At 42.0% G+C, this 26671-nt stretch overlaps 1 protein-coding gene and 1 long non-coding RNA gene across 2 annotated transcripts in view; one reads left to right on the top strand and one right to left on the bottom strand.

Moving 5' to 3' along the window:
• The window catches only part of LOC143367128 (uncharacterized), a 195480-nt gene extending 170569 nt beyond the window's left edge, over positions 1-24911 (bottom strand). The window contains exon 1 of the long non-coding RNA XR_013084993.1: positions 24837-24911. This is a non-coding gene — a long non-coding RNA (uncharacterized LOC143367128). The remainder of the gene's footprint in view (positions 1-24836) is intronic.
• Positions 1007-3175, top strand: LOC143366631 (uncharacterized). The gene is given in 2 exon segments (XM_076807831.1): positions 1007-2116; positions 2210-3175. Coding segments are annotated over 2 exon segments (1164 nt in total). The 5' UTR covers positions 1007-1017; the 3' UTR covers positions 2275-3175.
• Positions 24912-26671: the final 1760 nt, after the last annotated feature.

The following is a 26671-nucleotide window of genomic DNA, read 5'->3' as shown; positions in this document are numbered from 1 at the left end:
CGCGAGGCGATCGGCTCGCTTCTGTTTATTACCAGAGTTAGTCGGCCGGACATTGAATTCGCGGTGAATCGAGCTAGTCAGTTTTTGGCAAACTATGGACAGGAGCACTGGCAAGCGGTCAAACGAATCTTTCGATACTTAAAAGGCACTATAAATTACGGAATAGTGTATGGAAAAAGTGGGAGCAATTGCAATGTAATCGGATATACGGACGCTGATTATGCCGGGTGTATTCATACGCGAAAATCTACTAGCGGATTCGTATTCCTACTAAACGGCGGGCCAATCTCTTGGTCAAGTCAAAAACAACGAGTAGTCGCGCTATCAACAACAGAAGCCGAATACATTGCATTAGCTATCGGTACACAGGAAGGAATCTGGGTACGCCGAATGATATCTGAATTGGGCTTGAAATGCGATACGGTTCCGATAAATGTAGATAATCAGTCAGCAATAAAGATAGCAAATAACCCAGAACACCATAACAGAACCAAGCATATAGATGTACGATATCACTTTGTTCGGAAAGTGTGTGAGAGTGGCGAAATAGGTATAACATATGTAGAAACTAAGCAGCAACTCGCGGATATCTTTACTAAGCCCTTACCAAAAGGGCAATTTATTTACTTAAGAAACCAAATAAGCGTTGTAAACGGTCTCGAATAAGTGGGAGTGTTGGACGAAAGTATGTCTCGTCCGTTTTGTATACATGTAGTTTGTATTTAGTAATATACACGGCTTCGTGCGTCGTAACGTTACGGACACACCTCTGGGTCGTCTCGAGAGTGTTTGGCTTTGTGTACGTTTTCACTGTTCGAATGTCCTTCCGTTGAAATAGACCTGTAACGTGTGCTGATACGTGGCCACAAGTACTGGCGTAAAGTGTTTAATTCTAAACTTCAATTCTTTACCATTATAGTTCTTATATATATATATATTTCTTTAATTACAAATAAAAGTATTCTCTGTGTTCTATACGTTAAGCTTAAATCTAACAGACATATTCCATTTACGGCCATGGGAGAATCCGCGCAAGTAGAACGTCAATTGTTGGATCAATCTGCACGATTGATTTCACGCGAAGAATACCTCGCGTGGGAAGAACGGTGCAACGAGTGCATCGAATCGTTGGAAGAACACAGTCGAGTGAAACGCCCGCGATTATCGATCGGTGTTCGACAATCATTGGTTGCTCGAATCGCGCGGCTCGAAGGACTGAAACACTCGTTGCGCGGTCGTTTCGTGCGCGAAGGTGCCGGACATTCGAGTACGGGACTTTTGTGGCGCGGAATAGGCACTGCGTTCGATAGTCGCGTATTAACTGGTGCCGTGTTAAATTTGAACTACAACGAGCCGCGCAACTTCCTCCAAGATGCGGGGACCATCGTGCTGGAGAATGTGCGGGGAGCTTTGAGGAAACATCAGAGCCTCAAAGTGAACACTGTGTTTAACAGTGAATTTGTGGCGGGTGACAAGCATGCTTGTAAAAACATCAACACCCGAAACTGCGAACTCTTCAACACATCCGATCTGCAGGAGTGGTACCAGCGATGCGTCATCGAACCCACCCTGGCATCGCTGGAAGAGTTCCAGGGACGCGACAGTGGATGGGCATTTACGAGAATCCTAAATCTGATTGTCAATATCAACAAGTAGAATCCGCTGCGTGCCGGGTGTCACCACAAGTTGCCGCGGGAATTGTCGCTAAAGAAAGCGACGATCAGTGTGCAATCCGAGGACAATGCGTGTTTCGCGTGGGCAGTGGTCGCCGCTCTCCATCCTGCCGAACAACACGTTGATCGCCCAAGTTCATACCCCAACTATGCTTCCGTGCTAAATCTGCAGGGCATTCAGTTCCCAATGTCCCTGGCACAGATTGCGAAGTTTGAGGGTTTGAACAGCGTCTCCATCAACGTGTACACCTTCGAGATGGAGAAAGGGTCGAAGGTCTTTCCGTTGCGCCTCACCAGTCAAAAGAGGGATCGACACGTCAACCTGCTCTACTCACCGAATCAAGAGCACGGCGATGTAGGGCACTTTGTATGGATCAAGAACTTATCCCGACTGGTGAGCGCCCAGTTGAGCAAAACAAAGCAAAGAAATTCATCTGCGATCGGTACGTATATAAACTTATGAAATGTTGAAATGTCTCACCAAAAAAAAAAACAAATTAAATAAAAAAATTTTTTTGGGGGTGGGGGGTTTACAGATTCATGCACTATTTCGGATCCACCGCGAAGTTGGAAGCCCATTCGCTGGACTGTGGGAAAATGAATGACTGTGCCATCATCCTGCCCAGCGAAGGCAAAAATGTCCTCAGTTTCAACAACCACTGCAGGAAGGAACGGGTCCCCTTCGTGGTGTACGCAGATCTAGAGTGCATCATCGAGAACACAGAGGACAACCAGATGAGTGGCAATAAATTACATATGTATCAACACCACAATGTACATAGCATAGCCTATTATATGCATTGCTCGTACGATATATCGCTATCGACGTATCAATGTCGCCGCGACGCGGATTGTGTTTCATGGTTCGTAGACGAACTGAAAAATTTTGCGAATTTTGTCAAACCATCTTGATCAGTAATGTTCCCATACTGGATTTAACTCCCGAACAGTTGACGACATTTCGCAATGCTACACACTGTCATATTTGCGAAGAACCATTCAAAGATGATGATCTACGATTTCGCGATCGCTGCCATATATCCGGACGGTTTAGAGGCTCAGCACATACGGAGTGCAATTTATATTATAAAAATGCATTTTACATCCCCATAGTTTTCCATAATTTATCCGGCTAGAATTCACACTTTATTATCGAGGAAATAGCTACCGCTTTCGAAGGCAGCGTTGACGTATTGCCTATAACGAAAGAAAAGTATTTTCTTTCACAAAAAATGTCGAAGATACGGCTGATGCAGACTCGCGAAATTATATTAAATTACGATTCATCGATTCGTACAAATTTCTAAATACCAGTCTCGACAAATTAGCATTTTTTCTGAGCGCAGATAAATTAAAATTTTTACGATCTCAATTTGAAACATTACCCACTGAAGATTTCAATTTATTGACGCGAAAGGGTGTCTTTCCGTACGAATACCTTGATTGCGCGAACAAGCTGCAGGATCCATGCTTACCACCGCGCGAATCATTCTACAATTCGTTAACGGGTGAGACTATATCCGAGACCGATTACGCGCACGCACAGTCTGGCAGCGTTTCGGGATTAGAACCTTGGGCAAATACAGCGACTTGTATTTGAAAACAGATGTCTTGTTATTGGCAGATATTTTTGAAAATTTTCGTGAAAGTTGTATCAAGAGTTACGGACTAGATTCAGCGCATTATTATACTTTGCCTGGTTTCACATGGGATGCCATGCTAAAATATACCAAAATTAGATTCGAATTGCTCACCGACGTCGATATGGTCATGTTTATCGAACGCGGTATACGCGGGGGTTTGAGCCAATGTTCCGGAAGATACGCACACGCCAATAGCAAGAACATGTCATCTTACGACCCATCGGAACAGTCATCGTACTTGATGTACTTTGACATGAACAATTTGTACGGATGGGCAATGTACCAGCCCCTACCATACGTCAATTTTCAATGGGTCGAAGATATCACAACTTTTAACGTGTCTTCGATCGCTGTCGATTCGCCCACGGGATACATTCTCGAAATAGATCTGGAATATCCGCAACATTTGCACGACATTCATGCCGATCTACCGTTCTGCCCGACGCGTGCCAAACCACCGGGCAGCCGACAGGATAAGTTACTCGCGATGGTATACGATAAGCACGGGTACATTATCCATTATCGCAACCTGCAGCAGTGCACGAGTCACGGTCTTCATATTACAAAGATACACCGCGTGCTTCAATTCGCTCAATCTCTCTGGCTCCGCGATTACATCGAACTCAACACACGATTTAGAACATGCGCGACAAACGACTTTGAAAAAAATTTGTACAAATTGATGAACAACGCGGTATTCGGTAAAACTATGGAAAATGTGCGAAATCAGGTGGATGTAAAACTATTAATATATTGGGGTGAGCGATATGATGCGGAGGCAATGATCGCGAAACCGAATTTCCACAGCAGAAGTGTTTTTTCGGAAAATTTAATAACTGCTGAATTGCGAAAATTTGAGGTGAAATTCAACAAACCGATATAAGTGGGTATGTGCATTCTAGACATATCAAAAATTTGTTTGTACGAATTTCATCACGAGTACATGTCTCCCCTGCACGCTCAAAATTGTAAAATTCTATACACCGACACCGACAGCCTCATTTATCACATTCCATGCGACGATATCTACGAGACCATGAAACATAGTATCGATAGATTCGACACAAGCGATTATCCCATCGAGAATGCATATAATATGCCGCGCTTAAATAAGAAGGTCCCGGGAAATGTATGCACTTCGCGTAGACGGTAAAAAAGATACGAAAAAGGCGAAAGGCGTCAAGACCAACAACATAGCCAGGACGATAACTTTCGACGACTACGCGCAGTGTTTGCAAAAGGAGATCGAAATGGTTCGCAGACAATCATGCATACGGTCTAAACTGCATAAAGTGTACACCATTTCGGAATACAAAATCGCTCTAAGTCCATACGACGACAAGCGGTATATCGTACCCGATTCGACTGACACTCTGCCCTGGGGACATTATAAAATTCCGTTGTATAATTCCATTGTGAAAATATCATTATAAAAAAGAAATTTGAACTTGATGAAACTACATATTATGTTGATACGAAGTTTTCAAATTTGCGAGCGTGTTATAGCGGTGCGATGTCGTCGATGAAACTTTAGACTCGTGCTGCGCTGTTAAAGCTATACGTGATAGTGAATATTTCGATGATAAATCTCTTGTTGATTGCGAACTGCTGGCATGTGCCTTTGAATGATATTATCGAAGGCGCTTGCACCAAAATATTAAATAAATTGTTCACATATGTATAACATTGTATTTATTGAACCATACATTATTTTTATTTATCCAAGAATTGTGTGATTTATCAAACCCCAACCACTTGACGTATACCTTATCCCCCTTTCTACGCAGCACTTTTTCCACTAGATACACATCAGGGTCGGTGACGCGTTGCAGCTCGTGTTCATAGAATTCTCCGTCAACGTCGCGGGATTAGTTGCCTGTACTTTGACTATCTCGAACACCTCCGTTGTCGAATTCGGTGTATAGCCTTTGTCGAAGATGGTTTTAAATTTGCTCACGCGCACAAACTCGCCCAACTCGAATCTCGCTGGAGGAGCGATCTTTAGGTTGCTGTACACGGTGGCTAGCAGCTTGTCGGCGATCGCAGGGGTAACATCGCAAGGACGCATTCCGATGGTTCTATGTTTTCGCGCGTTATACTCTGCAAGTAGACGCGGTAGCGCATCGGTCCATCTATAGGTTCCATTGAGCGTAAACAGTTTCCACATATTGTTCTTCAAAGTTCGATTGAAAAGTTCTACGACGGAGGCCTTCATCACCGAATACGTCGAATAATGATTAATGTCGTGCTTTTTCAAGAGTTTCTGCACATCGGTGTTGTAAAATTCTTTTCCTTGATCGGTTTGCAATTTTTTCGGATATCGATCTCTAAATATCTTTGCAAACGCTTTAGTCACCTCAGCGCCACTTTTAGTCTTGAGCGGCAACGCCCATGCATACTTGCTCAACACATCGATGACGGTGAGTATGTAGTGGTGACCCTGGTTGAATCGCGAGTATGAACGCATTTCTACAACGTCAGCTTGCCACAGATCGTCGTATCCACGCACTATGACCCGCCTCCGAGGGAAATGTCTTCGAGCTGGAGCGTGCAGTTCCTCAACGAGCCGTCGTTTCTTGTGGCTATGGTTTTCTTCTTCTTTACTCTTCGATTCCGATGATGGCTGCATGTTTGATCGCAGAGGTGTCTTTGACGCGAATGATGCGATAATTATCGTGTACGTGCATTATGTGCCCCCATCGGTCCGAGGAAATTCTGGACAAGTTCAGTCGTCTCGCATGATTATCCTTCGCAGCGCTGCTGCGGGATAGAATTCAACGCCTGCGATATCTTATGAACATTGTTTTGCAACGTCAATATATCTCTTTGAAACATGACCAGCTTCCTCTCTAATTCTTCCTGCTGCTCTCTCAAAAGTTTAATGCTCTTTTCCACGTATAGTTTATTGACGGCATCTGTGTCGACCACCGGCTGAGCTACGCGTCGTATCTTGCGTGATTTTGCATCAAAGTCGGCACCGGTCACGCAAACAGCGTTATCTCGCATGTAATTTCGAAGCATACCGCTCCATTTGTAATAGTCCATTGTAGCTGCTCCACTCTTCTAGAGCGATACCCCAAATTTGTTGATCGGCATCTCGACGCATTCAGTGCTCATCATCGGCGTGCGGTTTAATTTATAATGAGGCATACCTCGCGGAGTTCCTCGATAATCAATAGACTTTCAGGATCATGAGAGTTGTTACCAGCCTGACGCGACGCTTCCAGCAAACGCAATCGATCTACCAGCTCGTTGGGATCGTCCCAGTGCACGTAATCGATCTTGCTACCGTTTACCACCATGGCTCGCGGTGTCCTTAGACCTTTGCCTGTTCTTAGACATTTCTCTGTCCTACTAGCCGATACACGGGGGAGTAGCGGTGCAATAACATGTTTGTATTTGTATCCCTTATTGCCCAATACGGGATTTTGAGCGTCATGATCGCGTCTGTTGGCGTTTCTCGCCAGCAGTATACTTTTGTATTTTTGTTTATCGGCATCGGTGTACAGGACATCATCGGGAATTCTCTTGAAAATCAGTTCGTAAAGACCGGACATTCCTCCGTACCTTACACCATCTATGATTATATTATCATCCCTGTCTATATCAAATGCCTTATCCCCAATGATCGTTCCACTATCGCCAAAGTATACGCCATACACATAGTCCATTGCTGTGTCCCTATCGCCACTTAGGATTGCGCTCATGTATTTTTGTCCCAGCGGACCGAAATGGTTGCGAAACGTTTCTTGTCCCTCGGATGATTGAAGTTGCTGTCTAATAGATGTTACAAACGACTCATCTGGAGTAGTTTCGAAAACGTCATCATCATCATCGTTGGTCGAGAGCAATTGCACGCTGGGAAATGTATTTATTGGCTTGGGAGGAACCGCGGGTTCGTTTGATGTGACATTCTGTCGTTTCCGCTTCGATTGAACTGGTGTGGAGGTTATGGGTGAATATTCCGATGACAAGCGTCGTTTCCTCTTTGTCATACGCGATGTGTTTCCTTTAGGCTATATTTTTGTTTTAGGCGTTAATGTTTCATTCCCCTCTACGTCTGTACTCATCAGCGGTGATGTGTCAGCTTCTGTCGCTGCGGTATTTTCCACAATATGTTTTAAGGGTTCTACGATAGGTTTAAAGTATCTCTGCAACGCGATATGTTCCTCCATCTTGCCGGTCTTCAAAGCCTGATGTTTCTTGCGAATGGATTCGCTGGTTTTTGCAATTTTCTTCGCTATTCTCTAGCGATCCTTAATCTCCAGACTATCGATATCGATCATCGTTGCACCGCGGGGTGTTGCTTTCCCACCGACGTGTTGACAACAAATGAACATCTCACGGTACCGCAAACTCGTTAAATCCCTTTCTATATCGGCCATTGGACATCGCGCTATCCTTGTCTATTACCACGAAATCATATTCCCGTTGCCAACAAGAACGACACAAAGCGTAGAAATCCTCGTAAGACATGTCAGTGTTTACGTGATCGCTGTACATATGTTTCAAGTTGGTACCATCCTGCTTAAACAGAATCAGCAGATTCGCATTGTCGCGTATAAGATGTTTGGGAATCTTTGCATACGTCTGACAGAGATAGAAGCAGTCAACGTTCGAGTGGCGCCCCATTGCAAAGTATTCCCTTATCGTATCTTGCTTGTCACATGCCACATCATCAAAGATAAAAATAGAATTCGGAAGCGATTCGCTCGGTGAGATGACGTCACTGTTATTCGAAAATTTAAAGTAGCCAATTTCATCTATCGAAGTCAACAAATTCTCCAAATACTTATATTTCGGCTGTTGCAACGACTTGGAATACACGTACACGTTCTCGAAGCGGACGCCGTGAGGACTTTCCAACAAGCTGACCAGCACGTTGGTCTTTCCACAATTTGATGGGCCACAAATAACAGAGCGGATAGTGTATGGCAGCATGCTACCGTGTCTGCGTCTCGTTTGTTTCGGAGACATCATTTGCGATTTATCGTCAAAATTAGTCACGCGTATTGCCACAGGTTGTCGCACGAATCGCATCCTCGCTGTGAACTGTGAAAAATGATTTTGATACGTCGAAGCGGCGATGCACCCTATTTATAGGTCTGCGCCGAAGCAAAACAGCTCATTATTCAAAATGCTTCTGATCATGTCAGATAATTGTGATATTCGAGACCTAACCGCTGAGCAGTTGAAATATATACCAAAGATTATTCTACTGCGAGTGTTTGGCAGACACATCGATCAGTTGTGGGACAGACTCCCCGAGCATGTAAAAGCCGATTCCGAGGTTCAGCAGCATCGTCGGTGCTTGGAACATTATAATCACCCTTGGCAGCGAACGCATATCGACAGTCCAGCACCATTGAATAAAAACTGCAGCGAATGTCGCCGAAGAGAGTAAAGAAAGGTTTTGGTCTGTTAAATCGGGCGATAAACGCGCTACCTATTGAATTACATATTCCGGGATATCAGTTTTGCGGTACAGGAAATCATCTGGCAAAACGATTGGCTAGAGGTGATCAAGGCATCAATCCGTTGGAGGCAGCGTGTCGCGAACACGATATTGCATATTCGCGTAGCAACGTCCTCGTTGAAAGGCACGCGGCAGATAAGGTTCTCGCTGACAAAGCGCGAAAACGCATCGTTGCGCGAGACTCGACTCTGCGTAAAAGAGGTGCTGTTACAGCTGTTTGGGCAGCTATGAAAGCTAAGACGAAAATCGGAATGGGGATGAAAACAAAAACCCGCAAAAGGACTCCAAAGAAAGCATCGTAAAAGCGGATTCTTCCGGTGTCAAAACGAGGTGGCATATTACAACTTCTCCCGCTGCTAGGGGTTCTAGGATCGTTGGCCGGCGGAGCGGCGGGGATCGCCAAGGCGGTAAACGACAATAAGGCGGCGCAACATCAGTTGCAGGAACTGCAACGTTATAATCGCTCAATGGAAGGTCGTGGACTTTATCTCGCACCATACAAGCGCGGACGTATTCCATTCTTTAGAGGTGTTTTTACGCGCAACGCGCTACCAGCCGGAGGAGTACATCAAAACGAGAGCGGTATCGTAAATTTGGACAATGTCGAGTGACCGGGGACTCATTGGGTAGCGTATGCGAAGAGAGGGCGTCGAGCTGTATACTTCGACAGCCTTGGGAATCTTCGACCGCCTAAGGAATTGGTACAATATCTGGATAAAGATGCAGTGAGAATCGAATAAAATCGAACGTCTTATCAGAAGTACGATCAGAGCAATTGTGGACAACTATGTCTACGCTTTCTACAAACGATTGGCCGCAAATTTAAGGATTGACTTCTCACCACTTTGATTCAGTACGAGTCCAGTCGTACAGCTAGGAATATGTCGTTAACATTCACTCTAACCAGCAAGAGTAGCACCCTCGCGGTGAGCTACTTTCCACCCATAGATTTGAGCGATGATGATTATGAGCTTGGTCTAACAACCTTTGAAACTTATCATACAATACCGAACATCGACTCGAGCAATGATAAATTCTACTTCACCACAAACTATGACATCAACAACAACGGCGTTGACATCGGTCATGAATACATTACGATTCTCCACGGCTCCTACGAACTAGACGCCATCGCCAAATACCTGCAGCACCGATTACTCGAACGGTATCCTCAAAATCTCGGTGGCACCGATTACAACAATGACGATGGTGACAACGATATGTATCCTATAGTGTTGCGCGCCAACAACAACTCCATGAAAAGCGAGCTGTACTGTCGGTTCGCCGTAGACTTTACAAAGCCCAATAACATTGGATCGTTACTGGGATTCTCGACGAATCGCGTATTAGAACCGGGACAGTGGCACGAATCGGACGATCCGATTAATATCATGAACGTGAACATTATTCGCGCAGAATGTAGCGTGACAGCTGGTGCGTACAACAATAGGACACGTGTACACACGATACATGAATTTTCTCCGGGAGTCCCACCAGGATATAAGATATCGGAAACATCCGCGCAGATCATTTACCTTCCAATCACGGCACAGGTCATTTCGGATCTAACGATACGCGTTGTGGTTTAAGACGGGCGGTTGCTTGATTTTCGAGGTGAAGAGATTACCATCAGACTGCACGTAAGACGACGACGGCGACGATAATACGCGTGGTGCGAACGAAAGAGATGCTTGTATTGAACGACTCCAGAAACTCGATTCTTCCAAGTGAAATTGCTTACAAAAACTGCAACAGCTTTGATCACGCTAAAAAGAAGAGGCTCACTGCTGCGAGCATTGCATTTTTTTTAAATCATTGGGATTCATTGTACGCATTTAAGTTGAAAAAAATGGTTGACATTCTAAACATTGGAGGGAAGCCGATGTTTGATGATCGCATCGTCAAGCTCCAGACTCACACATACAACCCTTACGTCAACACGACGTTTGGGTACAGCGATGAGATAACAATACCTATACAGCAGCAGGATTTATACACATTGCCGTGTGAAAGTTTCCTCTACCTGGAGGGGAAATTGAAGATAAATAAGCCAAACGATGCATTAACGGTGACGTTGGGAAATAATTTCATGGCGATGATATTTGATGAGATTCTATATGTGCTGAATGGCGTGGAGATTGATCGTAACAGAAACGTTGGAATAACTAGCACGCTTAAAAATTATATATCGCTGACACCTGGCGAAGCCTAAAATATGGAGAATGCTGGATGGGGCTTGAAACGACGCGATGGACCCATATTGAAACATCATTTCAATATTTGCCTCCCACTCAAATATTTGCTGGGATTTTGTGAGAACTACAAACGTATGATTATTAATGCGCATCACGAATTCATTTTAATACGATCGCGCAACGATAACAATTCTCTAATAGGATCGCCGATGTTGGAGCCAGAAATTGAATTACTTAAAGTGCAATGGCGGATGCCTCACGTGACGCTAAACGATGTTACTAAGCTGTCGCTGTTACATGCTCTGGAAAGTGGACAAAACCTGAGCATTTGTTTTCAATCGTGGGATCTGTACGAGTATCCTTTCTTACAGAGCACGACCAAGCATTCGTGGGCCGTGAAGGCATCTGCGCAGGTGGGGAAGCCGCGATGCACTATCCTTGGTCTACTGACTGAACGAAAGAATAAGATAACCGAAGGTGCTACTCGGTTCAACGACGGCAAAATGACCAATGTAAAACTTTTTCTCAACTCGGAATTTTACCCATACGATGACTTGAATTTGGACTTTGACAAGAATAAGCTATCTTGTATCACATGTATACGCAATTCCATAAATCGCATTATGGACATGGTAGCAATGATGCATTATTCACCTTGGATGAATTTTTGCAAATTGGTCCCCTCGTGGTGATTGATTGCTCGCGACAAAATGAGTCGATCAAGAATGGTACCGTGGACGTGCGCATAGAATTCGAGTGTAAAGAGAATGTGCCTGCAAATACTACGGCCTACTGTCTGATTCTGCACGATCGGGTGGTTGAATACACTCCGCTGACAAACGTGGTGCGCAAAATTAATTAAATTGCCACGCTGCTTGCCTCTCCTGTGCCAAAATCGTACCAAAATTTCATCGTGAAAATCGAGATGCATTACGAGAAAGACCGCATTCTCCAGTCTGTCTTGGAAGCGAACGAACCTCTAAATTGTATCGATAATGGTCGTACCAACATTCGTTGACCTGCAAGGGTTCATCGTCGATGGATGATTTGTCGCGAAGGAAGTGGCTGTCCTACGAAAGGGAACAATTCTCTCGCACTATATTTTTGGGAGTTCGATGCCGCAATATCTTCTTACAAAATCCGACAAATCGAGCATCCGGTGGTTGGTGGCAAAACAGCATGGACTACGTTGGGAAGATGGAGACGTTCCGTACAGTATGGCAAAACAGCTAATTATGAAAGCTTTATCCGATGCGATCGACGAGGAAGATGACACATCCCATGTCGTATACGTTAAAGGGCTGCAGAAACGCGACTGGCTCGTTGATTTCCTCGATGGAAATACGAGAGCGGACGTGATCATCGAGACGCTGGACATTGACTACGAGGATATCAAATCCCTAAATAAGCTAAATGAAGTTAATACTCTGCGATGTGGTAGACACGCAAAGCACTCTGCCATGCAAAGTGTATTTAAAATATTCAACTGCTGGTCTAAACGCCAGAGGGAAATACACAGATAAAATATAATTAATTTTTAATCCATAACTATTTTTCTTCACCCTCCTCAACCACCAACCTCCTGCATGTACGCTAGATTAAAACGATATTTGTAATTATTATGTAGAAGTAGTACGATTCATGATCAAAGCGGTACCACACACGTATGATAGACGTTTGATAGACGTTCAGAGTGGTACGTTAGGCGTTGAAAGTGGTACGATAGACGTTTGATAGACGTTCAGAGTGGTACGTTAGGCGTTGATAGTGGTACGATAGACGTTTGATAGACATTCAGAGTGGTACGTTAGGCGTTGAAAGTGGGTACGATATACGTTGAAAGTGGTCCAATACACGTTCGATACGCGATCAAAAGTGGTGTGACCTAGTCAAATGATGTGTCCAAAGAAGAAGGGAGAAGAATTCAACGAACATGATAAGTGCACTCTGAGTATGGTTAGTGAATAATTCGAATATGTATAGAAGGTGAGGATGGTCAGCGAAAATGCAGGTGGCATGTGATGAAGATGGCGAAGAACAAAGGCATCCTACTTTGCAAAGCTATGCAAGTTTAGGCATGGGCCCACATGTGGGAGCTTGGAGATGCAGCGAGACCAGTTATCTTCAGATCGTGGTCAACGTGCAGTCATTTTGACAGTTCTTTGAAATACTTTTTTCATTTTTTTGTGTTAAGTGAAATTGCGTTGAAGAAGATTGCTTTTGAAGGATATTATCAACCGTTCAACGCATGGAAATACAATCGATTAATACCGTAAGTTTCCATTATCATATTTTAGGGAATCGTTGTGTTAGTAACTTTGAGAATTATAAGAAAAATCGGTTTCAGATTATGTCATTGCCCATGAATTTGAAACGTTCGACTACCCCTACGATCACCGCTGCTGCGGCAGTTATCCATTCATCCAGCCCGAAAGTGTATGTGGCCTGTCTAAATGTTGCGGTTCAAACCGAAGCAATTCGATGTGCAGAACTTTATGAGGCGGAAGCTAATCAGCATGGCGACATTTTTTAAAAAGTGTTTAAAAAATGCGATAATCCAATACACCACTACTTCGAGGATGATGAGGAATATTGGATGCATCTATATGCACAACAAACGATTTTAGGCGATTTCGATGATGATGATAATGTTCAAATAACTATATCTCGGAATAATCATGCGTATCATCCAAAGAGTGTGGCTTGGCGAAACGTCAAAGCGGGAAATATTGATTTTGATACCTATAGGAATAAAGTTTCGGGGCTTCGGGCTAGTGTTGTTGCAGTTCAAACGGACCCTGTGCAAGTTCCTATGGATTTACCATTAACTAATCTATTTGTTGATGATGTTATCGAGCGGGATAATTAAACCAAATAAATGTTAATTATGTTTTTTTATATTCTATATTATTCCTTCATATTATTCTTTCATATTATTATTTGTAACAATATATATTTCTCAATTTTATTTACCCGTGTTCCTCCTCTCACCGCCTAATTTTAAAGATTCGCCGTTTCAATAATTATTATTTCTCTGCGTTGGGAGAAAAGATTGCTGCTGACGCTGCATAATTCTATTTCGTTCTTCGCGCCGCCAAGTGACATCACCCTGAACGGCCGCTCCAGACGAGTCGAATTACGCGAGATCGCGCGAAACGCTGCGACGTTAAATCGGAACGCTTTGAAATACTGTTAGCTTTAAAATGCATGCGATTCTTGTTGGATTGTTGGTAACACAAAAATGAATTTGGTTACGTATGAGAACCGCTGACAAAAGCAATAAACCAGAGGCCAGCGGGCCCATGGGTCTGTTAGGGAATCCTTATTCTAACTGCAAGGGTAAGAGACAGAACGCAGGCCTGTCCCTTTTCAAGTGGACAACGGACTTTTCGAATTGCCTTTGGGGTTTCTCTTCATTTCGAGTCTTGCCTTCAGCACGATACGACGTCCTTCCGAGCTGAGTAAAATAAACTAGAGTTTATAAAGAATATACTGTTTTACAGTTTATTTCATAACCCATTTCCAATAATTCTATCCCCTATGTAGTGGTGTCTCTTTTCCTCCTAGAATTTTAACTTTTAAGTAATGCTCCGTCTCTTTTCCTCCTAGAATTTTAACTTTAAAGTAATGCTCCGTCTCTTTCCCTCGAAGACGCGGTGTCGAAAAACGCCGATCTTTCCCGACATCGTCCGAAACAATTTCTGATGCATATTGGTTTGGGAAAAAAATTCTAGGACAATCCCCACTCTGGATTAGGTCTGAAAAATTTTTCGGGTGGGCCAAGTTCTGAAAGAAATTTTTTTCGGGGGTCAATGCCTCCCTCTGAAAAATTTCGGCCCGGACTGATCCTCTCCATCATCGCGGCTTCCCCCACTCCGCGGCTCGTGCGCGCGCAACCGGTCTTCCTCTCCCCGCAGGCCCCGCGCCCATCTTTTCCTCCGCCGCACTCCCCCGCGCGCCCTCACTTCCCCCCGCCCGCGCTCCCCTCAGAGGACCTGATCTAGAACCCGCTTATCCTTACTACTCTTGGGAGACGAGATTGAAGGGCTAGTTAAAGCGACTTCGGAATTGAATGTGAAGGACTAGTTAAAGTGAGTTCGGAATGGAATTTGAAGGGCTAGTTAAAGCGACTTCGGATTTGAAGGTTTGGATAAGGACGTCGATTTAAAATATACTGAGCGGCTACTGTTCGGTTTTTTGGCAAAACCAAGTCTGAATTTAGGCTGCTGGCGCGCCTGTATTTATACGGTTTGGCGAGACTTTGCTCTCGCCAATCACTTGTTGCGCGAACTCGCGCACCAATTACAACTAGCATCCGGTTCCCGCCGGTCGCGCACTACGCTGGGTTTATTCAGCGTCCGGTTAAACGTGCGGTCTATGCAAGCGCGCTTGGTTCCTTCGCGGCACTGAGTTCGTGGTTTGAAGTGGGCGCTACTGCGCATGAGTTGCGCGTTCGCTAGTACACTGTCTCTCGTTACATATCGTAGCGCTCGCAAGTCCTTAATACTAATATGGAAAAACAATAATTAATATGAAATATTAACGAAAAAATTTATATCGGTAGGTAGCGGTACGTTACATAGTTCAACTCGTGTTTATACTTGAGAGATAAGTGATCTGATATCGTAGGTGCAAGTATTTTCCATTCTTACTTGAAGTTTGAATGCGCGTAACTTTGTTAAATTTTGACTTACGTGGCTAATTCTGGCACCTCCGATAGCGGTAATCATAATGATAAAATATGAGTTTGTTTTTTTGTTTCAGATGAGTGTGTGAGCTTAAATCACTCCCGTCGTCTTTTCAAAGGCGCGATTTTTAACTCCAGATTACATTGAAAAAGCACAATTAAAAGTGTAATTAAACAATTGTTCCGTCTACATTATAAGTAGCTTAATAAATAAAAAAAAGTTTGACATTGTTATTCATTGTATTCACTGAGAAAAAACCCTGAATGTTGCCGAATTTTGCGGCGTGATTACCAGAATGACCCCTTAACCCGTACCGGGTCCGGTACTCAGTATCGTAGAATAATCTGCCTAACCAAGTAACATACGGCATTTATAACCCTAGTAACCCGGTTAATGCAGGTTACAGTAATACGGTAAAACCGTTTATAATTATAACCATGTTTTCAAATAGTAATGAATTTTATTTCAATATCAGACACTCGTTGGTAGAGTATGCGTGTAGGTAAAAGTAATAAATTGCAAGGTCAAGGATTAACTTGGCCGCGCCGAATTCGCGAGCGTCTGCCGACGGTGCGGGTTTATGACCCCGTTGTTCGGTGCTTCGGTAGTACCTACCGATTGGACGTGACCCACTGTCTACCAGATGACGGGACTTTTGCCTATTGAGGTGAAGAAAATATTTGAATGATAGAAAATATTAATCAATAGAAGCTATAAAGCGAAACGGGTATTCGGCTGTATAAAATATTGAAAGACAGAGTTCCGTTCTGGGTGGACAATATTGAACGAAGAAAACTTATGTCTGGGGGTATTTGAGTACAATACTAGTATAAACTACTTAATATAATGTGCTTAACGTCCGCCGAGCCGTCCGCATAGCGACTGCAGTAATGTTTTATTACTTTATTTGGGGAACGCGGAACCCCCCGGACACGTCATGATTTTTGGGAAAACCCCACGCTTCGACGAAATTAATCAATCCTGCATGCATTGTGTACTCGCTATTCGAGGTACGAATAACTCTTATCGTGGATAGTTTTGAAAATGTTAGGAAAGAGGGTTTTCCATCTTGTTAATCCTTTCGCTACGACGATCCTCTTCGGTGCAAAGCTCCTGTTGAACGAGACGCCGCGCCAAAAATGTACAAGATACTTCTAAACAACGCCGCTTTGAAAATGCTCAGAACGTAAACAACGTATGGACAGAGCTATATTTTCCTAATGACGTAAGATCGAAACTGCAACTCCAGAGTAAACCTACAGAGTTTTGTGGCGACTGACTATAGTTGCAAGTCGTGTGTACATGGCGTCTTGCGGAAAGCGATTACACTCGCCCGGCGTAGCGAATGGGTTAAGAAGGACCACCCACTCTTCCAAGACCATGGATACCGCACTTTCCGAATCACAGCTATTCTTGACTAACCGCGTGGTCCCGCCTGCGCCGTCCTCCCTACAACTTCGAAACAGATCCCTTATCTCTCGAGTGTAAGCACACGCTGGAATAACAAAACAAATGCGCGCGCTGGCGTATGCGCTGCGAGAGAATATAGGCCATAGGAAGGACATATTACTATGAGGAGGTGGAAGCTTCGCGTCTGCAAAGAATGCATGACTGGTTGGGCAGAATACAGGGTGTAACAAAAATATTTCCTTTCCTTGGTAAGGCTGATTTGTGAGGTGATTGGAAGCAACTTTTTCCTTAGCGAAAATATTGTCCGAAACTTCGTTAACGAGATATTAACAAAAAACCTCGACCAATCAGAGCGCGAGTCCTCCGCCCAAGCACCCGCGCTGCGAGTATGAACAAGCAAGTTGACATGCATCGAAGGAAATTGCGTAAAATGGCAAATGAAAAAGACGTAACAAATAAAATGGAAAATTTTCTCATGGTTTGTTTGTCATTTAAAGTGATTATTGAATAAAGGATAAATGAATGAAAATCGTGTATAATGTATGATTTCGGTTTGGCATAACGGAAGTTTAATGCAACAGTACAGTAAGAGTAACAGAACATTAACAAGAACTGAAGTAACCGAATACAATCTCTAATGCACGGGACTAGCGTAAGTATCGATGCGTCTGCACGTAATGGCGTCTGGCTATCGAATGACAGCTTGACAGGCGATCGATCCGATCGCCTTCTTCTCGCTGTCCTCTTGTTTCAGTCGCGAGCACCAGCAGGCTTTGGATTCCGTCCAAAGGGTGCTCGCAACATACTATTGTGAGATGAGAAGTAGGCGGACTACCCACAAGCTGAAATGTCACAGGGACAAGGGGAACCGCCCGCTTGCTCAACCCTATCCCCTCCAAGAAGTCCTACTTTTCGGTTCTTAACGCCTGTCCATATCCGCGGGCTGTCGTGATTTGTTTCGTTCGCGTTCTGCGTCACGGGACGAACTGTGTTGGAGGGGATAAGGTGGAGCGAGCGGGCGATTCCGCTTACCCCTGTGACATTTCAGCTTGTTGGTAATCATTCTTCTCCCCATCTCGCAATAGTATCGAATACTCACTTCACTACTCTTCTACTAACACTGATCACTTAATTTATTTTTCATGGAACGTGTTGTTCCTACGTTATAAAAATTGGTGGAAAACTACATAGGTACTCCATTTCTTCCCGCGTCTGTCCGCGACGCGTATTAATGTCGGATAATACTTTTTTATTGCTAGTTCCCAAAAATTAATCAGGCTGATTGGCCAGAGCATTTCGCCAGGGTCGCGGTTTATGACTGTATTGTCCCGCGAGTCGGCGGTAGAGAACGGTTTTCAACAGTTTTGAGTAATTTATGGCTTAATTGGTTACGCCTCGTAGCAGACGTGAACTCAGGGTATCGAAAAAGGGAAATAGGAATGGTGTGGATTTTCTTCTTTCGAATCGAAACACGTGGTGTCTGATGTCTATCTCGAAGCAATGGCTACATTGCCAGTAAAAGGACGGAGCGCGGGCTTTTGTGAAAGTGAACGATCGTTCGTTGCACTTCTGCGAAGCACGTGTGTCACGCAAATGTGCTGGCTTCTTTTTACATAAAGCCTCTTGTTCTGGTAGGAGGACTCATAATGGAACGAGAGAAACTACTTCGGGGTAGGAGAAGTTGCTTGGAAAAAATCCTGTCAGTCAGCTAGCAATCACGTCGCAGAAATGTGCTCAGCTCAAGAGTATTACGTGATGTTCTGGGTGGACGCCGCAAACAACGGGGACGCAAGTACTGCTGCGCGAGAATTTACACGGGAATACCCACGGTTCCGAACGCCAAGTGAAATTTCATTTCAACCAATTTTTATAACGTAGGAACAACGCGTTACATGAAAAATAAAGTAAGTGATCAGTGTTAGTACCTAGCCGTGCAATGGAGTGAATATTCGGTACATTAACCCGAACGCACTTGATGTTGCGACTCTTAACTTTGGGTGGTGTCGTATACCTGGGACTATCTGTGCAATGCGCGCGTCCGTCGATGACCAGGATCGGTTCAGTGACCTACTGACACAGGTTTTTAAGATGTAGATGAATTTCCGAAAGGGTCAGTTTTAGTTACTTTATTGGTGATTATTATTTTTCAAATTTAACGCAGGTTATGGCTTATTTCCGGCGAAAATTCCCCACATTTTCGTACGTAAATTTTTCTTCGCCGTTTTTAAACAGACATATTCATTATCAGCAACAGTGTTTGCCGTTATTGAACTACGGATTTTTCTCACAATAACGAACTACGATCACGATTCGTTCATTTCCTATTACATTACTTTTTCATTTATGCGTTATTTAAAAACGAAATTTGTGTATTTCTTGTCCTCTCACTTCAAATGATTATTATTTTTGATTCTGCTTTTAAAAAAATGTGTATTCGTCTTTTTACGTTTCACATTATTTTCCTCGATTTATGTTTTATTCGTTATTCACTGTAAATGACAACCAAAAGATGACGAAAGGTATCGATTGCCGTCGTTTTCGCAGAGATCTGATGACAAATGTGGAGCTGGAAGAGTTCTTACTTCTTAATTTGTCTTCCAACTCCTTCGAGGGTCAAAAGCCATAAACATACGATGAGGCATCGCGGGGTGTTGTCTTCGCCACGGAGTACCAGACGGCATCTCGTTGAGTCGAGTCGCTAGAACACCACCCTTAACCCTCCGAGTACTGGACTCTGAGTCCTGAGCCTGGGTCTATCCAGACCCTCAGCGATAGCTCACTAATACATATTCACGGTCGCTCGAGACCCTCACCGATACTGTCGTATAGTAGGATGGTCGCCGAGTTCGAGACCTTCACCAATATTGTACACACGGTGACGATCACTCAACTTCGAATCAGTCGGTTTCGGATTAGGCACGTTTGGATATTTGTTGCACATATATGAAAGAAATAATCTTGTGAATTATAAAAAAAAATACATTTATTCAATATTTATACTATCATCATTACATGTATTGCACAAAATTTTACGGGTGTAACAAACCCCCAAAACTGCCCCTTTCTTTTTATATTAATAAACATTAATAATAATTACTATAATACTTATATTCTTACTATTCTTACTTTTATAAGATGTGTTTAGCGTTAATATTAATATTAGCTCAGAGTACCGCGAGACGCGAATGCGATGAAAGAGAGAATTGAGTGATGAGGAATGGGATAACTAAACGCATGCGCGATCCTCAGTCGATCGGCGGATCAGCTAGAGCAAGGATCGAGAGCAGTGATGTGTGCATAACGATGAGTGGGGTAACCGAGCGTTCCACGCGCGCCTGCGCAGTGACCAGTCGCTCTGTAGACCGAATGGAGAGTGGATCATGCGAACGGAGAATAACCGATGTGCAATAATCCAAACCCATTCCTATTGGTGTGCTCCCAGTACTCAGAATATGTATAAATACGGGCACGATAGCCCAGAGAAATTCATTCCATTCTATTCGATTCATTCGATACCAGTCGAGAATTCTATTCCAGACATTCTATTCCATGCGTTCAATACTTAAGGATCATTTCAAGCTAATAGCTGATCCCATGATAAATTAATGCTCCAACTTTGGAAGCCGCTTTGTAGGCCCCTCGGTTCTGTCGAGCGTCCCAACCAAAGCCATTGTCGCTAAGTTTGACGAGACGTTCCAGCCGTGGAAGCCGCTTTGTAGGCCCCTTAGTTTGTTGAAGCAAAGTTATTAATTCTTAATCTCAGGTTAGTAACATTACTCCTGAGCAACGTGGGACTGAGATCATTCCAGGTGGCAATATCTGCCCCTGATGAAACGGAGAAACAATTGAGAGCAAATCTCAGCTTGAACATATTCAATTCCTAAATCCTAAGCTACTAATATAATTCTATTATCCTTCTATATCGCCCAAAGAGTCACTATCCATAAGTTAATCCCTTTCAATCGACTAAGACGTCGCCATTAGTTATTTAAGTTACTTTACTTCAAATCGATCGATCAAACGGGCATTCTTTTGTACCGACCAAGAGTCGCAACCCAAGACGATCAACTATATTCTTTGTACCGACCGAGAGTCGCAACCTAACCACTCTAATTTCTTTAATATCATAAAGCGTTAATTTTGTTGTTTGTATAATCTAGAGGTGTTTTATTGAATAAACATTATTAAGATTAATTCTTGTTCTTGAATTTTAATTCTTCATCGCACGCCACACGAACCGATCCCGAAATCCTGTAACTCGCGTCAACGTCACGCCTAGAAACGTTACACGGGTTTCTGTGGAGTGGTTCTTACATACATGTTTATTGCACGATTCACATTTTGAGGGGTCTTTATTATCATTTCCTACGCAGTAGCAACATCTCGCACGCTTGTGACCTCCTACTCTCGTTTTTTTTTTTACAATTTTTCTCCCCGTTGCTTCTATCGCCCTCACAATATTTACCGTTAGACCTCCTTCCTGATTTTCAAATTGCGTAGCCCGTCTATCAATATTTTTGGCAGTCAATTTTTTGCTAATGTCTCTAAAAATAATTTTCTCCTCATCGTAGATGAATTCCTCACCTCCCATATCGGATTTTTCACATGCCACACAACAAACGCATTATATGCGGCAATGTTAATATATTGCATAAATAATAATAGGGGCCAACGGCGGGTGCAGCGCCTACAAAAGTACTCCCTCACTAACTTGTCTAAAACATCGACTCCACTTTTTGTGGAATTATAATAATTTATTATATCTGGTTTAAACTTTTGTGCAGCTGCCGATATGTTATGCTCGCGGTGTAGTGTGGACAGTAGCACAACACACTTTCGCAGTTTTGGCACGTTATATTTTGCGCGAAGAAAAATTCAGATGAATATACACATCGATTTTGTATATCTGTCAGTATTTTGGGTAAGTCCCGCCTATTTTTACGCATCGTTCCGACTAAAAAAAAGGTTGTTATCTAACAAATTTTCCCCTAAACTTATGTCCGTGAACAAATTATCGGTCGTCATGCATCGACCAGAATTTTTCCAGAAATCCGTCATCTGTCTTACGACACGTTGCCCTTGTTGTTTCTCTGGTGCGTTTCCTTGTTTCCCCAAATATACGTCCATGTTGCAGCAATAATATGTTTGGGAATCACAAAGGGTCCATATTTTAATACCATATTTGCCAGGTTTGTTCGGCATGTATACTTTCAATAAGCAACGGCCGAAAAACGTCACCAACTGCTCATCAAGGCATCCAACGTCTGTTGCATTATGCGATTCCTTACAATTTTTGGTAAAGATATTCGTAACATCTCTCAGGAATGCCAGTTTGTCCGTTGCCTTTCCTTCCTCTCGCGTGGCGGAATCGCCGAAACGAATATACCTGAGTAAAATATAAATGTAAATGCAAGTGTGGATGTAAGTGAAGGTGTAAGCGAAAGCCATTCAAAACCGAAAAGCAAGAATAATAAATAAATATAATAATAATAATAATAATAATAATAATAATAATAATAATAATAATAATAATAATAATAATAATAATAATAATAATAATAATAATAATAATAATAATAATAATAATAGTAATAATAATAATAATAATAATAATAGTAATAATAATAAAAATTATAACATACTTTAGGATATCTATGAAGCGATCACGCGACATTGTTGCCGTATAAAATTGCCGAGAAAGTGCATCACTAGTTATCCATAGATCCTGCTTGCGTTCGCGCGATTCTCTGATCCGTCCAATCAGTAGCAAAAGCCCAAAAAATGCATCCATTTCCATACGGTCCACTGGTTTCCAGTTTTTATTCAGCGACATACTCTTATTTGCCTTCATATTAGTGAACAAAATGACAGTGTGAAAAATAACTCGGTCGGACGGTTAAGAGTTTTCCTTCCGAAAAAGACACGACTTTGGGAATTAGATGAAAGGTCAAAGGTCAACACCCTATTTCAATGTGTTAGTCTCACCAATATGCGCAAGCTACTATCCGTTTCAAGCGCATGGTGCAAAATTTTAAGGCATTATTACTGTAAAAAGGAGACAGATCGGACACTATGTCATAGGACATTTTATGTTCCATTGTTTACACCCTGTATAAAAAGAAATTTATGTTAAACGATTTTATTAAAAATGTAGTAAAAACTAAATTAAAATGCACTACAAATTGAAAAATAATTATTTTCTTGTACTTCAACTTTGATGGTGTTAATATCACTTTAAATAAAATCGTGGGACACAATATTTCATAACAGGATATGAATCACTTTAATACTTCAACTTCTGGTTGCACACGGTGCCTTACGATTTTATTTATAGTGATATTAACATCATCAAAATTGAAGTACAAGAAAAGAATTATTTTTTAGTTTTTAGTGCATTTTAATTTAGTTTTTACTACATTTTTAACAAAATCGTTTAACATAATTTTTTTTTATATATTTTTTATTTTCCGGGTTTAGTGTTTGTGGATTTACATTTCACAGCTCAGACTTCTTTACAAATATATTTTATTGCTGTATACAGTTTAACATTTTGCTTAAGGGGGTAGACACGGGTAATGCAGCTCGCTGTATACCGACACAGTCTGGCCCGAAACATGGGTTTGGGGGCATACGTTGTGTGTCCTTATATGAGCACATTTTGGGCTGGGCGAGGTCTCATTCGAAAGTGTTGAAAGTAGAACAAAAGTCGGCAAAATACACCCGCATGAATCCAAGTATTTCTAGGTCACTAAATGAGTTTTGTGCCTCAAACGATGAACAGGGAGGGCTGCATTGAACCTTCCTCTTTCGAATGAGATCTCACCCAGTCCAAAATCTGCTCATATACGGACAAATAACGTATGCCTGTGATTGCATTCCCAAATACGAGTTCCGTCATATTGGCGATAACACAGAGCAAGTCACGTGACAATTGTAGTTGAGGTAGTGGATACGAGATGGTGCCTACTCGGGAGGACTGACAACGTGGAATCATAGCAAAACTGAAGCATTAGCTGGATACATGTGCCACAGTAAAAGCGTGATGCAGTCAATGTATCCATTTTCGTACGATTAGAGGGTATATTATATACATTTTTGGCATACATTGACTACGAACTGCTGGGAACTGTATACATGTACTAAATTAACGCTTTTACAGTAACACATACGTCACTTGAAATCGCTGTCGTATTTATGTTATAATTATATGGCCACATTTTTGGAAATAAAAAAAGAGAGATTGAAACGTTTTTACTAATACTGGAAGTATTGATATACTGATACCATCTTTTCAGAATATGGATGTTATAGTTATTTGAAATATTGCTCTTACTATTATTCTATTTTATTCTTCCGACTAGTGTATAGAACATATAATAAAAATAAGTCTCCAAATCAGTCAACATTTGTTGCAATAAAATAGGCTGTGTTTGTTCTGGATTAATATTCAGTAATATATTTAGATATGAAGTTTACAATGAAATAATACTTTGAAATCAGTCTTATAAAAATTCTTGCACTTGTATCTCTTTGGTCTCATTTTTCTCTCGACGCATCCGCCCAGGCCTAGACACGCTTGCTTGTCCTGTGTAGAAAGGCAACTCGATGGGTGGTAGGATGCCTCTCTCGTAGTTCGGTAGCTGGCCGAACAGCGCTGTCTTAAGCACGAACAACATGCCCACTCGAGAATATATATATGCATCAAATAATTTACATCAACAACATTTGACTCCCTGATCTTTTTTGTAAACCTTTACGGGCCTATCTCCTAAGTTAAATAGTCCTTAGTTAATATTTAAAATGCAGACAAGGTTAAAAAAATTAAACAACGAAATTATAGATGTGATTTATTCTAATTTCACTCAGCAAATACCTATATTGAAAATAGGAAAACTTTTTTGTTTTGAGCGTAAAGTTTAAATTTAAAATTGTATTTATAACACAATGGGCTGGTGAAATCCAGGGCACAGTGTAAAGGAATTTGAGCAGAAAGAAAAGAAAATTCGACACTGTATCATGTTTGCTCTCATTATGATAAGGAAAATGTTATCAATATTTGAAAAAAAAAATGTTTATGCAGAAAAAACTAAAAGTAAAAAAGTTAAGCCCTTATTGTTATTGAAAAATTGTTGTGTCTCTGCAGGGTTGCCAGCAACATTATGCAGGACCACTTATTTAGCAGAGAGAAACACCCACAGGAGTGGTGGTAATGTGTGCGTCAGCAACGTCTTCACGCATACGTTACCACCACTCCTGCAGGTGTTCCCCTTCCGCTAAGTAAGTGGTTTTGCATAATGTTGCTGGCAACGCTGTGTATCTGTGTTAGCAGACCGAGGCGCTGGCTTAATTTCTCGGCTGCTATGACCCCCGTTCTATCCTTCTCTTTTACGACCCATCGACAGCGACAAAGTAACCGCGAGCCATCGCGAGCATCGGAGAATTTTGTTCGCTGAATATCTATACCTACTTACATCGTACAAATTAAATTTCGAACCGAGGGACGATGCGACAGAATTTACTGAATACGTGTAACACTTTCTCCTTTTTAATCTTTTATTACTTACGAATTACCATTTGGGATTTTGGTGAAACTTGTATATGTTGTAGTCTTTAGTGATATATAAACGGATGTCATAGGTTTTGAAAAATTTTCACAGTTGTGAAAATTGACTTTTTTTCATTAAATTATAACTGTTAAACTAAGAGACAGATACGAATGAGCTTTTGAGTGCTTACAGTGGCGAAATAAGAGTACCTAATAACAAATATGACACTTAAAAAAAAAAAAAATTTTAGACCATTTATTTTGAAATTGTTCTGAACAAATGCAATTTTATATTACCAGGACACTATGTAAAAAAATAAAAAAATGAGGATATAGGCCTACTTGTGCTCTTTACGGACACGTTTTCAGAACCGCGGAGAGTTTAAAATTGGTCGCATGCAAATTAATTGAATGTGACGCTGCGTCGCTCAGCACCGGCTAGTCTGGCTGAACCGTGCGTACTACAATATGGAACTATCTATTTCTATAATTCCTAACCTTGCGTGGCCTTGAAAGTCATTTTATACCATATGGTTGAATTTGTCAAGCCGGTGCTGGGCGAAACAGCGTCACATTCAATTAATTTTTATTTGGCCAATTTTAATGTGTCCGTATTTCTGAAAACGGGTCCGTAACAGGGACAAATAGGACTATACCCTCATTTTTTCAAAATTTTAAATAATGCCCCGCTATTAAATCATGGCATTTGTTAAAACAATTGCAAAATAAATTTAAAAAAAAAAAATTTCGTAAAATAATTTTTATTAGTGTTAAGATTTTATTGAATAATGAAAGTATATTTTAACAAAAAAGAAACTTTGGATCTGTAAACTGATAGGGAGAGTTTACAGGTGTTGTTCTCACTGCGAATCCTCTACAACTGTGTTCCGCATGAGGCGAGCGTCCTCGACCTTAACAGGGAAACAAAACAAAAATCTCTCCCCACTCTTATTAGCTATAACGCAATACCACTACAATAGAATGGTGAGATTTGAACCTACATAAACGGTTATCTTCAACACTCTCCCTAAAACTCAACAT

The sequence above is a fragment of the Andrena cerasifolii genome, chromosome 3 (assembly GCF_050908995.1).
Source record: "Andrena cerasifolii isolate SP2316 chromosome 3, iyAndCera1_principal, whole genome shotgun sequence".
Classification (NCBI taxonomy): Eukaryota; Metazoa; Arthropoda; class Insecta; order Hymenoptera; family Andrenidae; genus Andrena; species Andrena cerasifolii.
The sequence above is the reverse complement of the archived record's forward strand: the minus strand, read 5'-3'. Positions and strand labels throughout refer to the sequence as shown.